Source organism: Perca flavescens, chromosome 5 (assembly GCF_004354835.1).
Source record: "Perca flavescens isolate YP-PL-M2 chromosome 5, PFLA_1.0, whole genome shotgun sequence".
Lineage (NCBI taxonomy): Eukaryota > Metazoa > Chordata > Actinopteri > Perciformes > Percidae > Perca > Perca flavescens.
The window spans coordinates 8,160,822-8,176,656 of NC_041335.1; the positions used below are offsets into that span (position 1 = coordinate 8,160,822).

At 41.2% G+C, this 15,835-nt stretch overlaps 1 protein-coding gene across 2 annotated transcripts in view; it reads right to left on the reverse strand.

Moving 5' to 3' along the window:
* The window catches only part of abca2 (ATP-binding cassette, sub-family A (ABC1), member 2), a 184,327-nt gene extending 174,370 nt beyond the window's left edge, over window positions 1-9,957 (reverse strand). For both annotated transcript variants that reach the window (XR_003692659.1, XM_028579340.1), the window contains exon 1: window positions 9,415-9,957. Coding sequence is in view for 1 of the 2 variants with exons in the window: in XM_028579340.1 (XP_028435141.1) it covers window positions 9,415-9,480 (66 nt within the window). In the remaining variant the exon portion in view is untranslated. The remainder of the gene's footprint in view (window positions 1-9,414) is intronic.
* Window positions 9,958-15,835: the final 5,878 nt, after the last annotated feature.

A 15,835-nucleotide genomic window follows, 5' to 3' on the forward strand; every position in this document is an offset into this window, starting at 1 on the left:
TCTTCTTTAGAGAGATCCTCCGCAAATCTTAACCCGTTGTCGCGCAGGTGCGGTGAAGTCTTCGCAGCTTTCCACACGGCGTCTCTGCAGACACGCAATGAATTGGATGATGATGCCTCTGGGTTTGTTGTCATTCTGCCGCTTAGTGCCGAGCCGATGTACGGTGTCGATAGCGTCAGCCAGCCTGTTCTTTATCTCCGGCAGAACAGCCTGACAGACCTCGATGGCCTTCTTTCGTATGTTTTCCTTTTCTGATTCTTCGACTCCGTAAAGTCTAAGGTTCCATCTCCTGGAGTATCTCTCTAACTCCGAGATTCTTTGCTGACATGTGTCTACTCGTGTTTCTTCTTTTGCCATTTTCAGCTCGAGTGTACACACTTTGCTTTTTACATCCTTGATCTCTGCACACACAAAGTCAATTGTCTTTTTAAGACCTTCAATTTTAAGTGCATTGGCACTGACCATGCTTTCAATGTTGTCTGACCGCGTGTTTATCAGAGCTGAGAGGCTGGCTATGATATCGTTGGTGTTGGTTTGTTCAGACCCGGTTGCATGCAACATTTTCTTGATGCTGGCGACTTACTGGGAGTGTTAGGAAGAGGTGGAAATTCATCCATAAAGTCTTCCGCAGTGGCAAGAGGCAGGAAAGTGGAGGTATAATCGTGACAATTGTCAACTAGAGCATTGCCAGCCTTAGGAGTAACGTTGCTAGCATCTGGATTTAGCTTCAGTCCGGCACTCTCTTGACCTCTTTTCCTGTCGCGTTGGTTTGGCATTGCTCAATACTACGCCTTCACGAGTGCTGTAGTATTTCTGAGAAAAAAGTAGCGCTTGGCGAGATAATACATTTTAGTTTTACCGTTTCCAAAACTTTTCTTTGCAGAGCTCGGTAGAAAGCGTCTACTCACTCGGCCATCTTGGCACGCCCGGCCGAAAGCTTTTCACTCCACTCCGCAGCGGCAGAATCAACGTCATAGATGTAGATTGCATAGAATCACATTTGCGCCCGTGTGACTGAAAAACGCGATTATGCATAATTCAATGCATAGCCAAAGTCCGCATATTTATGCGATTTCCACGCAAAATATGCGGGGCTTGCATGATTTCATAATCCCCGCATTTTCGTTGCAAAAAAGTCACATTTATCTTAGTAGAAAGTTGAAAAATGTTGCGTTTACTTCACACAAGAGCAGCCATTTTCCCCTGTTGCCATGGGAACGTTACGAAGTGACGTAATTACGCAACGTGAACATCATCGAAAAGCAGGGTGTTGGGGGAAATCACTTTTTTTTCTCTTCATCAAACTGCAGTTTTTGCAAGTTCCCGCAATTTTTGCAAGTTCCCGCAATTTCATCGCATTTTTTAAGAAAACGTGCCACATAAACAAGTGACACTAGCTGCCAATTATCGTTGATGAAATGCGCAGTTACGGTAACGTAGGACACCATAGCAATTGATGTCCATGTGTCGCATGTTATAGCCACCCTTCCAGCGCAGGGGTTGACATTAACTTTTTGAGGCACTTGTCCTTCGGACAAGTACATTTACGTTTCACTTGTCCATGCATAAAAGTCACTTGTCCAGGTAAAGATTCATCATTTTATAAAAAAAAATTGTGTTTTGCTAATGCAGAATTTGAACAAACCGTTGAAAGCATCCAAACACTATCAACATTAATACAATTCTGTTGAAACAGTAGAAACAAACGTGCCCCAACAATAGATTTCCCCTTCAACAAGAAAAAAGGATCTCCAGACTCCATAATACAAAGTAATATGTTGCACGCCGGTGTGCAGAAGTTAATATATTGAGATTCTAAGTCAATATTTTAAAATTGTCATTACTTTCAGATTCCTAGTCAATATTCTAAGTTACTTAGTCAATATATTGAGATACTAAGTCAATATTTTGAGTTAAATCAATATATTGAGATACTGAACCAATATAGTGAGATATTAAGTCAATATATTGAGATACTAAGTCAATATTTTGAGTTAAATCAATATATTGAGATACTGAACAATATAGTGAGATATTAAGTCAATATTGAGATACTACGTCAATATTTTGAGATAAATTAATATATTGAGATACTAAGCCAATATATTGAGATTCTAAGTCAATATTTGACATTTTCTCATTACTTTGAGATTCTTAGTTTTTATTCTGAGATACTAAGTCAATATTTTGACCAGAGGTAGTGGTGACTTAAACTTCTACTATATCTAAAATCATTTTGTAGACATAACAATGGATTTTGCCACTAAATGTTGGTGTTAACTTTTTTTATACAATTTCACAAATTTCTACCCGGCAGAGGCTGATTTACCGAAAGGATTCTTTTAAAAAGGTGTAGCTACATTACAGTTGATTATTACCTGATAATTAATCTGCATATTTTTTTAATTATTTTTTTCAAAAAGGAGCAAAAAAAACAACATTATAGAACGGCTTGTTTATTGCTAAGGCAAAATTAAATGATTTATTAAAAATGTAATAACAATAACTTATTTCACCAGTAAGTTCCTGTTAAAGCACATGTTGGAAGGTTTATTTTCTAACGATTTTTTGCAATTTGCTTGTTGGTAATAAACATTTAAACTGTTACCCAACAACATCAAATACAATAGATATCACAAAACGGAATAAAATACGAAAAAAGTAGTACTGTTTTACAGTGGTTTCTCCTTTCCAGCAAGACTTCAAACGTGTATTGAGGATATAAAATCCTGGATGACCCACAATTTCCTGATGTTAAACTCAGACAAAACTGAAGTTATTGTGATAGGACCAACGCACCGCCGAACTTCGTTTTTGAAAGATATAGTTACTCTGGATGGTATTACCCTGCTCCAGCACTGCTGTCAGAAATCTAGGAGTTATTTTTGATCAGGATATATCCTTCAACGCCCACTTAAAACAAACCTCAAGAATAGCCTTTTTCCATCTTCGTAACATTGCCAAAAATAGGAATATCCTGTCTCAAAACGATGCTGAAAACTAGTCCATGCATTCGTTACTTCTAGACTAGATTACTGCAATTCCTTATTAGCAGGTTGCCCAAATAAGTCCCTTAAGACTCTCCAACTGATCCAGAATGCTGCAGCACGTGTTCTGACGAGAACTAAGAGAAGAGATCATATTTCTCCTGTATTAGCTTCTCTGCATTGGCTTCCAGTGAAATCTAGGATCGAATTTAAAATCCTCCTCCTGACTTACAAAGCTCTAAATGGTCAAGCACCATCATACTTAGAAGAGCTCATAGTACCTTATTGTCCCACTAGAGCACTGCGCTCCCGGAATGCGGGGCTACTTATGGTTCCTAGAGTCTCTGGAAGTAGACTGGGGGCCAGGGCCTTCAGCTATCAGGCTCCATTATTGTGGAACCAGCTCCCAGTCTGGGTTCGAGGAGCAGACACCGTCACCACATTTAAGAGTAAACTGAAAACCCTCCTCTTCGATAAAGCTTATAGTTAGGGAACGAGGAGTTGAAGCGTCCACCTAACCCGGCCCACTGCTTCTCCTCGTAGTCATCAGTTTTATATACTGTATAATTAATAATCTAGTGAGAGTAGAGGGAGGCAGGCCAGTACAGCCCAATCCGGTTGGGGAGAGTTCTAGCCCGACCAGGCACCTCTCTTTAACCTGCCTCTCTTAAGTTATGCTATTACAATTCTAGACTGCCGGGGAGGCTGTTCCTCCCTAAGACACACTGAGCTGCTCTCTCATCTCTACTTGTTACTTTTGTATGCATCCGGTCCCAGAAATGCTTGTTACTAATCTAGCTCTGGGGAGTTTACTCCCCGGAGTCCTTATGTTTCTTCTTCGCAGAGCTATGCTCTGCGATTCTCTGCATTTCCCGGCCGCATCCTGCTGCGTCCTGCTGCATCCGCGGCATCCACCCGTGCTCTGCAGCGCCACGTTACATCCCGCAACGCCCTGCTGTGATGTTCCTATGCACAGAGTAGTCAGGATCCGGTATAGGAGACTGCACTACTCAGTATGACACGATGTGCCCTGCTATGACATGAACTTCCACAATAACCTTTGAAGTCACTGTGACTTCTAATGTGACTATTATCACCACTGTTCATTACGCCCCCAACCGGCCCGTCAGACACCGCCTACCAAGAGTCTGGGTCTGCCGAGGTTTCTTCCTAAAAGGGAGTTTTTTCTTGCCACTGTCGCAATAGCCACTGCTAATGCTTGCTCTTGAGGGAATTACTGTAATTGTTGGGGTTTTGGAATTTATAGTGTGGTCTAGACCTACTCTATCTGTAAAGTGTCTCGAGATAACTTTTGTTATGATTTGATACTATAAATAAAATTGAATTGAATTTCCCCCACAATGCATTGCATGACGTCACGTTGGGGAGACGACAGGCGAAAGCCCCGTCTCGGTTCACTGTCCCGGTCACGGTTTCTGCCGCTGGTCTGGCAAAATATGGCTTTTGGTCTCGACCGAGTCAATGTGTCTTTATTATGTGTATAATAATATTGGGGGGGAAGTGAAAGGCAGCTTGGACGGGGATGCTATTCGGCTTGTCATAAGTTTAAACGGCTAGCTAACGCTACGCCGACGTTTTGCTAACGTTAGCGCAACAGTGTTAGCTTAGACTGCTAGTTAAATACCGGTATTACAACTGCATTCGGAGCTACGTCCACGTTGTCAACACAAGACATGTGGCGTTAGTGCTCCTTTTGTGCCATACTTTTATTGAATGAAATATTAAGCTTCGCTCCTACGAAATAGGTGTTTTTTTGTAACATTACACACAAAGCTAACTGGCTATAGTTAGCCTGTACGTATGCTAGCGGGATTAGCTAACGTTGCGTAGCCAGCCAGCAACTTCGGCAATCGGCAGTAGTTTCGGCGAGCTAACCGCGACAGTATGTTGCCCATAATCAACCTCTGCTGTTAAAAGCAGTCAATCTGCAGTGATGTTTTGAAATGGAGACACATGGATGTGTTAGCTGTCGAGGTTAGCTCACCGAAGCTGCTTGCTGGCTATGCAACGTTAGCTAATGTCCGCTAGCATAAGTACAGGCTAACTATAGCCAGTTACCTTTGTGTGTAACTAACAGAAACCATGTCGTAGGAGCTAAGTTCAACGTTTCATTCAATAAAGTTATGGTACAAAAGGAGCACTAACGCTACAAATCTTATGTTGACAACGTGGACGCAGATATAGGAAACTCTGAAGGCAGTTGTAATATTTACCTAGCCGGCTAGACTAACGCTGTTGCGCTAACGTTAGCGGAACGTTGGCGTAGCATTAGCTAGCTGTCTAAACTTGTGAAAAGCATCCCCATCCAAGTAATAAATAAACACCAGGCAAATATGTTGTTACTTGAGATATATAATCATGATATCAATCATATTTATGTGTTTACAACCATCGGGGGATTTCACAGGTGGGACTGGCAAGTTAGCACATAGCTAGCATGATGCCTTGTATTTTCTAGATAAGTTTACCGGTACTTAGCTGAACTAACGACATGATCACTGTCACTAGATATAAATAAAACATTGATTTTCACTTGGTGCTATTCACGGACAGTAAAAAACCCTCTTCCTCATCCCAGTCAGTCACCATAGTTATAGTCATAGACAGTATATAATGGACCAATAGACCCCGTTGATCTGGACGGAGACCAGTGAAGGCTATTAGAAGCACTTTTCCGGTGATGGCCAGCTTTACTGCGCAGCCTCCAACTGAGAGAATGTGACGTGAGCAACGTGTCTGAAAGTTGGAAGTCTTCTGGTAGCTGTGCCAAGAGAAATCTCAATCATTCCCAATCTTACAAAATGGCGCCATGAAGGCTCAAGTTCTGAAGCGAAGCTTACCCCCTTGGTTCTAGTACTAGGCTGATACACGTCTCCCCAACGTGACGTCATCACCGAATTCCGGGAAAAAAAAACACTAATACCAAAAACGACAAAAACTGGCCTTTAACACTATTTGGAGACATTTTTAATAATTATATACATATATTGAGTGCTCTATTAATCAACAGTGGTGGTTAACCTGCAACATGGGCTTTAAACGACAAAAAAAACACTGGATAGGAAAAGGGTATTTTACAACAACTTTGAATGCAGCACGACAATGGCGGGGCGAATTTCAAGTGAACGCAACATCTGTGTTTTTCCGACAACAGCAGCTTCACACTGTCATATGTTCCTCTCCAGTGAAATACAGACACACTTTTACACCGTTTAGCTGTCAGCATTTTAACTGTTTACTCCAGCTGCTAGCTAACGATAGGCTAACGTTACTTGCTGTTGAGTGTAGTGTTAACTAGTGTAACATGCGGCGATGTTTAGGTTGCCTCTAACGTCCGTTTTCGGAGCATCCGAGAGAAGCGCAGGCATTTCAGTGGCACCGTGTTGCAATTCGGTGCGGTAGATAAGGGTCTTTAAGGCACCGGTGCCGTATTAGCACCGGGTCTCTCCTTTTCTGTCAACGATGTGGTGAGGAGGTAACGTTAAGGCGGAGTTAGCAAGCTAACGTTAGCTTACTAACACTGGCAGGTTCACCGTGCTTTCATGCTGCATTGCTTACAGAGAACGAGCTGAACAGTGGGCAGGGTCTAACGTTAGCGGTCCGCTGACCGGGATTGCGGGGGAAAGAAATTATCGTTTCAAATCGGTAACATAGACGTAATGAGTGGCACATGACGTGAACTAACATGGCATTTTAGTTTGTTTGAGTTTTAACTTGTCCAGTGGGACAAGTAAATTTCTCTTCCACTTGCCCTACAAAAAATCCACTTGTCCCGGACAAGCGGACAAGCCTTAATGTCGAGCCCTGTGTCAAAGTATCCAAAACTTTTGATTTGGTTTCAACGTAGAGTGTAGAGATTGCGGTGTCAGTGAAGTATTGCCGACAAGGTATCTTGTACCTCGGCTCCAAAGTATGCACCATCTCCCGAAAACCCTCATTCTCTACAACAGAGTATATGGTCTTATCAGTCCCTCCAGGATTTCGCCGCCTTTTTTTGAGATTGTTGCAGCCCAAAATGCCCGATTTTGCGGGTGCTTTTGTAAAAGATTGCGATAAAAGTTGCAATGTCTTTTGTATGTTTGTTGCAATGAAGTTGCGGGAGACAATGAAAGTTGCAAAAAAAAGTTGACTTTTTTTTTGTATTAGTTCTTAAAAAGGAAACTTGTTTTGGGGAGAATAAAATTACTCCGGGCTGAGTTTTCCTAGTAACCTTACCAAAAAGGCTAGGATGCTGCAAATGGCATAATATGAAAATGGCTGGTGGATTTAAGACAAAAAAAAATTATTTATTGAATGAATCAAATTTGAACATATGTGTCAGTGGCTTGTTGATCTTTAAATTGTTAAGTTAATTTCCTAACCCGGCCTAGGCTGGGACACACGGTCATACGGTTTTAAGTACTTTAACTTATCATTGCACTTACAATAACGAACGTAGCTGTCCTCAATTTAGGTCAGTGTGTTTTCTCATCTCCGGTTTTTCCTGCATCCACCATGTGTGTTTGTGAGTGTGTGCGCGCTTCAGTCGCGGGGGTACTGAGCAGGAGCCCCGCCCGCTGCAGAGAGCCGACAGGATTGAAACAGCAGCAGCTTTCAGCGACTTTAGAGTGAAAAATCATTACAGCGTACATTGATATTAACATGTATACAGGTTGGCAGGACGATCTGAAATGTTTTCCACGGACTTTAGCTGTACGTTTTGTTGGTAAATGTGAGATGTTCGAGTCACACACGTCTCGTCTTCATATCAGAAACAAGGAAATGAATTTGGCAACGTATGTGTTACATCAACCCGTTCTCACTCCTTGGTCATTGGCTCTCAGAGTCACATACTATACTGACATAAAGTCTGGCACGTGGGACTGCTGGGAATGGTTGAAGTCGCGGGAAACTCCGGTTATTGGTCAAATTTGCGGTGATTGGTTAAAATTGCAAGTCGTACCAAATTCAGAGTGATTGGTTAAATTTGCGTGAATTGGCGTGAATCCTGGAGGGACTGTATTATATGGGCTAAAGTTAACTGTTCAAACTCGGGATGACACAAGACCTGGTACGTCGGTACCAAAATTCTGAAAATGTGACGGTACTTGTTCTTCTACAGTACCATAGGTACCGGGGGATGCAATTCTTCGGGACCTGATGGGGGCAGTATACGCGTACAAGTGTTCTAGTCTACCGCTAATTGCTGGAGATGAAGAAGAACGCCCACCAGCACAGAAAAACAGAGTGCATCATCTCCATTGCCTACATCTACATCAACTGCTTTCCCTAATTCACCTGGAGCTTGCAAACCGTAAACCGCAAACCGTAAACCGTCTGTTTCTTATTGCCAACGTTAGCTACGATAGCTGACATTAGCTAACTTTAGTTAGTTAAGTTAACTTTGACCAACCAAGTTCTATGTAAAAAAAAACAACGGCAAGAGAGAAACAGACTAACTAAACACGCTTGCTGTCTGGGAGTTCCAAGTGAACTCATGGAAGACGAGGCTACATGAACTGTAATGAGACCAGCTTTTCAAGTGGACTTGGGCAACTTTTGGGAACCAGGCCCAGGTCCCTGATGTGAAAGCCCCCTTACTGCCTTATATTCCATTATATTTTTATATTTTGAATTGTCACCTGTGTTTTTCTTTACATAGGCTACATAAAAAGGTATTTCAAAAAAGTGTATCAAAATGCAGAAAATTAGGTCTTTGACACTCAAAATGTCCTGGGGGAGGACACCCAGATTAATATGTCCTCCCCCAAAGGCCAGGAAAATGATATATATATATATATATATATATATATATATATATATATATATATTTTACATATACATATTTTACATATATATATACATATACATATATATATATATATATATATATATATATATATATATATATACATATACATATATATATATATATATATATATATATATAGTACAGTATACCCACTACAATAAATTAGACTACACCACTGTGATAAACCAAACACTTGATTACGACAACACACCTTGGGCTTACACTGTATAGGCCTTTTTCAAATTGAAGCAAATAAACATAGACTGGAATTACACAACTGTTGTTTATCCACAAACAACAACCTGTTTGACAGCAGTGTGAGGTATACAGAGAACAGGCATCTGCATCCCAACAATAACCCGGCAGTAAACCTGCTGAACATCATGCTCCATATTAAGATCACTGCGGTGTTATTCTAACGCATGATGGTAACATTTGCAGATAGAGACAGGTGCTGGTAGAATTAGCCCAAATAAAGTCTGCGGGAAATGGAGCAGCGGTGCAGGCTGGATCGACGCCCGTCTGCTCTTCAAAAGACACGAACAACCAGACACGGCTGTTCTCTCCCTTTTTATATAATTTCATAGACTAATGTGAACTAAAGTGTTGTCTCACCGGACTCCTCCTTTTCAGTGAGATGTTCTTCCACAGCAGGAGATGGAGCTGGTGCAGGAATCCCATTTTGCCTCCCACTTCTGCTTCAGTATGTCATTACATTTACAAAACTAGCATAACGTGCGGTGGCCTAGGACTGGATTTAAATAACCGGGTAAATTCTGTCCCGTTGCAGGCATCCCGTCCAAGCCTGTAATGGTGCTGAAATGCGTCGGGCTGGCTAATAATGAATAATATTAAGCTAACGTTAACGTTACTCAGTTAGTTGAAGAACGCCCATTTGCCAGTGACTGGCAGGAAAAGTCGTAACGGGACTGTTATGTGCCGTCTGTCATCCTCTGTCTGTCTGTGTCAGTGGCATGGATGTATAGTGGTGCTCCGGGTAGCTTCTCCTACGGAATCCGTTAAGTTTAGCAGTGCAGTGCAATGGTCTGGGTTGGAGCAGGAAACCAGTGGGCACAGCCTGATATTAAGCTAACTCCAGTAATGAAAACGTACACTTCCGGCCTGGCCAAAATCCCTCTGAATTTCCAACTGCTCTTGATAACGTTACCGCATATTTCTGAGTTGTTGCTATGTGGGTCAATGACGTAAGGAATTTCAAAAGGCCAATTTTAAAAAACAATAAGAATATCTATTGCATCCGTTCAAACAAAGAATGTTGTGTAGGCTACATATAAATTCTTATTGAATTTTTTTATTCAGTGATTTTAGTGTTTTTTCATTTAGATTAGAGATCTTCAACAGGGGATCCGTCACGTGACTCCTAGGTGGTCCTCAGAGTTAGTGCAGGTTTTTTTTTTTTTCAAAATTAAAATATGTCATATTGCCAGGACTCCCTTGAAAAAGAGGTTTTTAATATCAATGGGACTTTCCTGGTTAAATAAAGGTAAAATAAAAAATAAAAAAATGTCTGAAAATATGAATGTGAATCCAACATAGCAAAGATACATTTCCAGTTCAGGTTCAAAGAACTTTATTTAACACAAAAAGGGACATTTAGTTTTTAACAGTCTACAGACCATGCGGGAGCACTGCCCCCCCTGGTAGCTGAAACGGGTAATTGCATTGTTTCAAAAATGAGTGGAATAATTACTTCTGACATAACCAGATATTTTATAAATAGGCTACTTTAAAAACACAAAACAACTAAATGGGGATAGGTAATACATATGATTTCATATACTGCTTTAGTAAAAATAATATTTTTTCAGGGCTCTGCCTCTCACCTGAGACCATTGTCGACTCATATGCAGGACGCAAAAAACAATAATTTGTTGCACTAGTCGGGACATCTTACCGTGCCAACGTTACACTAAAGGTTGCCTAAATGCCATGTATATACATTTTCTGTCAGCTTACTAATTGAATGCGCGTTTTGTGTAGATTTGGACTTTGATACGTTTTATTCCACTTTGTTTAAACGGCGAAGTTCACCTCGTTCACCTGTTTGGAGCTGACTGGTGAATGTGACGCGCGTATAGGCCTTGCTGGATACACCGTGACTCTGTTTGTGAATCTACTGATCGCTGTGGATGACTTGTTTTCATGTCATTGGATTACGCAAAATACTGATCCTTTTTCTTAACGTGTCTTAACGTTTTATGGTGCGATTGCGCTTGGTTTCTGGGTTTGGAGAGGTATCTCAACAGACTGGAGGTCCAACACTGATTGTTCACTGTTAACCTACATGTTAGTTGAATTTAAGTGTCGGGGCATTCTGCCACCGTCTGTCTATTGTGCTCCAACACAGCCGTGCCCACGGGCGTCAGTTTGGTTTGAAATGTGCTGGGGACAGAGACGCATTCGGAGGTACATTTCCAGAAGTGCTGGGTACAATGACGCATATGTTTTTTTCTCTTTCGCGCAGGTCAGGTTTAATGTACGTAAACAATGACCAATGATTACCAAATTTCTCTCTAATATTGATCCTCATAACCACGGTAAACTGTCAAAAAATAGAACCCAAAGTCCAATTATTATGGACGTTATCTGACATTTAGCGTTTCTGCTTCACATTTTCAGCAGGGCAGCGGAGCAGCTGTTGGTTGACTCCCAACGGTTCTCATGGGCTTTATAAATCCTAACATGAAAAAGCTTAACGTGGTTTAATATACCTAAACAACGATCAATCATCACCACATTTCTGGTTAGATTTTTTGACAATTTTCAGTGGTTATGAGGAGCAAATGAGAGAAATTTGGTAGGATAATCATTGTTTAGGTACAAGCTTTTTCCTCGCTTTTTCCTCGCCATAGCCTGTCAAGTTCTTTTGACAGGCATAAGTGTTCATTTCAAGATATGGCCATGATAACTTTGGTGATCGTTGTTGAGGTACATTAAACGACGTTAAGATTTTCACGTTAAGCAGAACAGACAGCGTTGTGAACAGAGAAGCGTGCAGCCTGCGCAGCAGCAGAGCGGCTGTGTCTGTGCCTGCCCTGTGGGGACAGAGATTGTTGTGGATTTTTTGCATCTGTCGCTCAAGGATTATATGCGTTATGGACTTCTGTTTTTTAACTAAATTGAGCTCGAGGTTTTAAATTGTTACGATGTAAATTCAAATCTGCTTAAAAAAATAAACCTATGTTTATTTAGCATTTTTGTTTTGTCCATATGTGATCATGCTGTGTTCCCCAGGTCTCAGTTGCTACAATGAGTTTTTTTTTTTTTGCCCCCTGGCTCGAATGTCAAACTCCGCCTATGCAACAGACTCCCCTCCCCCCCAAAAAAAAAAAAAACAAAAACATTTACACATAAACAACAGACAGGAGAATGTCAGAGATAACACAAAAGGTCTGGGCAATGAGTGTACACAGTTCAATTGACGACGCTGAAGTTGGCTTCCGATTCGCAGCTTCCGATTCGGCGGTTAAGGGGAAATTTAAAGGCGCTGACACACTAACCCCATAATCGGCCGTTGGACAGTCTGGCGAGGTCAGTGACTCAAGTCTGTTTAGTGTGTTCTGTGCCGTCGTCCGTCTGAGGGGCTGTTGGCCTTCATTTTGGACCTGTCGGAGACGGCAGTCGGGACTCACCCGGAAATGGCGAGCGGAATGAGCATGACTAGAGTCTCTCAAAATCTGACGAAAATCTTTTAAACTGACCTTTGTTGAGCTGAAATGAAGACAGATTCAGCAACTGCATGGCCTATTTCTCGCTTAAAATGTTTTCAAAAACATGTTTCAGTGAACTATTTTAGTACAATATGAGATCGTATTCTGAACGAGTGTGACGCATTCGTCCAATCAGCTGCCGGTTTAAATTTTTTGGGCAACAATACAGATTAGGCCACCTGTTGTTATGGAGACGTATTACGTCTCGTCTCTTCGGTGTGTTCTGAGGCAATTTTTGGACCAACTCGGGGAGACTGATCAGTCCAACTGGCTTTTCTGCCGACGGTTGGCTGTCTGGTTGGTGTGTAACTGCCTTAAGGGAAACTTAAAGCTGAAGTTAGCTTCCGATTCACAGCGTCCGATTCAGCAGAGAAACATAATTTGCATTGCTGAGTGACTGATCCAACGTTTTTTGAACCTCTTAATGTATTGAAAGCGTGTTAGTCATTAAGGTAACTTATTGTTTAAAACAGACTTTTAGATTTGTGAAAGCTTTATTGTCTTTATGAACGCAATAAAGGGAGATTTCCCAGTTTTTTCATATGTAGACCACATTAGACCAGGTCCAGATCCAAAACCACTATAGACCCTTTGCACGTTACATCACGCTCTACTCGCGCAAATTATGAATGCCATGACGGACGGCGGAAGAGCTATGCTGTAGACCAGGGGCGTCAAACTCAACTTCTCTACGGGCCACACTGGAAAAAGAGAATCACACCAAGGGCTGGAAATGTAGAGTTTATTGACATGCTTTTATTTAAGAGAAAAAGTCAAATATCTGTGACTGTATTATTGCACGTCTCATATAGTCTTCCCACTCACAGTTTGGTCGACATAAAGCCCCAAAAAAGTCAGAAAAAAAGTTTCTTCGATCTCCAACTTCTCCAAATACCGCTCTTTGTGAGCACCTACCAGATGACCTACCTCGACCAATAACGGCATGACAACTTGTCTTCAATAGAAGAAGCCATAAAGAAGAAGATAGTATTATTACAGTATATTTAGTATTATTTGTTTTAAACTGATTGAAACTAGTGAAACATTCCGCTCGTCTACTACACTGTTTAGCTTGTGCTTCCGGTGATTCTGCTGTCCGTCATAGCGTCGTCACGTGGTCATAGTCAAGTGTTTGCAAAGGGTCTATACCTAGATTTGTCAAATCTGGACCAAATTATCCTAGACAGAGGATTCAGATTTGTGAAAGCTTTATTCTATCTATCTTTTAAATCTCCCTTTTAATGCATTTTCACAAATAGAATAAAGCTTTCACTAATCTGAAAGCGAAATTCCCTTTATTGCATTTTCATAAGGCAACGTACTTAGTTTAGACGTCTTTAGTAGGCGTAAATTTGTATGGGAATTCTACACCGTCGCCGCCAGAAAATGTTTCTAACATGCCTAGTCGCCGCTGGTCTCTTGTCTGCAATCCCTATTAAATCAAGCGGCGACAGGGAGGGTAGCCTGCTCCTTCTCCTGGGTATCCTTTGAACGACACAATCCACTCGCCATAGTACGTATTGTTTGCCTCTGTGTTAGGTCACAACCACCGTAAGTTCTTTACTAGGCAACATACACAGCAAAATCACCAGTGTTAAATCAACTCTGAGAGTGTTAAATTTAACACTAGGAAAGTGTCTATATGCGTCCACTCTTTTAAGTGTTAAATTAACACTTTTGAAAGTGTCAATATTTTTACACTCACCTGTTGAATTGATTCAACCCTGTAACGAGTCACAAAATTACAGTATGGGATAATATACATTTGGTCGTCAGTGTCATTTGAAAATCATACGGTCTGTAGTATATCATGTCATCTACACAGATCAGTGTGAAGACATTGGTTTTCTTCATCAATACTGAATGCATTTTAAGTGATCATCAAACTACATCGTTGAGACTGTACAAGTTAGAAGACAAGCATCATTATCTTTAACAATTACACTGACTATCATGTTGAACAAAGGCATCTCATTTTCAAACACCAGAACATACCTTGGAAAAAGTTGAGGATTGTTTTGATCAGCTTGGAAATCCATTTTCATTTCTTAAAGGCATACTATGCAACTTTTCCAGCTTCAGTCCCTCGCGAGCTGCAGTTCCAATGAGACAGCCTGTAGGGCAGCGTTTCTCAAATGGGGTATTTTGGAGGACTGCAGGCGGTACGTGACATTTTTTGCAAAATGTTTTTCAGTTACAAGGCTAGTTACTTCTGTCTTTTTTTTCTCTTGCTTTTTTCAAAGTTTTTGTTGCTGTTTTTGAAGTTTGTCACCTTTTTTTTGAAGGTTTTGTCGCTTGTTTTGACCTATTCTTGCCTTTTTTCCTTACTTTTTTCAAGGTTTTGTCTGGGGCTTTTGTTTCCAGGTACAAGGCTGTTGTTTAATTCAATTCAATTTTATTTATAGTATCAAATCATAACAAGAGTTATCTCGAGACACTTTACAAATAGCGTAGGTTTAGACCACACTCTAAAATTTACAAAGCCCCAACAATTCCAACAATTCCAGTAATTCCCTCAAGAGCAAGCAGTGTGACAGTGGCAAGGAAAAACTCCCTCTTGGGAAGAAACCTCGGACAGACCCAGGCTCTTGGTAGGTGGTGTCTGACAGGCCGTTTGGGGATATGATGAACAGTGGCGATAATAGTCAAATTAATAATGGAACAGTGACTTCAAATGGTAGTCGTAGTAGTTCATGTCATATCAGGGCGCTGTAGGGCGTTACAGGATGTAGCGTGGCCCAGCAGAGCATGGATGGACGTAACAGGAAGCAGCAGCATGACATTGCAGGGCTATGAAGGTAAATATGGTGCAAAACGTGAGAGCTTGTAGAATATGGTGCTAAAACAGTATCATAAGTATTTGTGACTTGTGAAACACAATGCACAAATAAATGCAGAGGGATCTGTATCTGTAAGGGCAATGCACAAATAAATGCAGAGGGATCCGTATCTGTAAGGGCAATGCACAAATAAATGCAGAGCTATTTGTATCTATAAAGGTGTATCTGTGTCCGTGACTCTTATTTGTAACTCATATTTCATAATTTGTAAAAGAACTTAGTATTTTTCAATGTAAATATACGTGTAAATCTCCTTCTACGTGTGTGGGTACTTTTGAGACTGTTTTTCCGCGCTGTTTGTGGTCAGAAGATATTCGTAACTCAGGTGACAATCCCAGCACTCTCCACTAGATGGCGGTGTTAAGTGACGATCCCAGCACTCTCCACTAGATGGCGGTGTTAAGTGACGATCCCAGCACTCTCCACTAGATGGCGGTGTTAAGTGACGATCCCAGCACTCTCCAA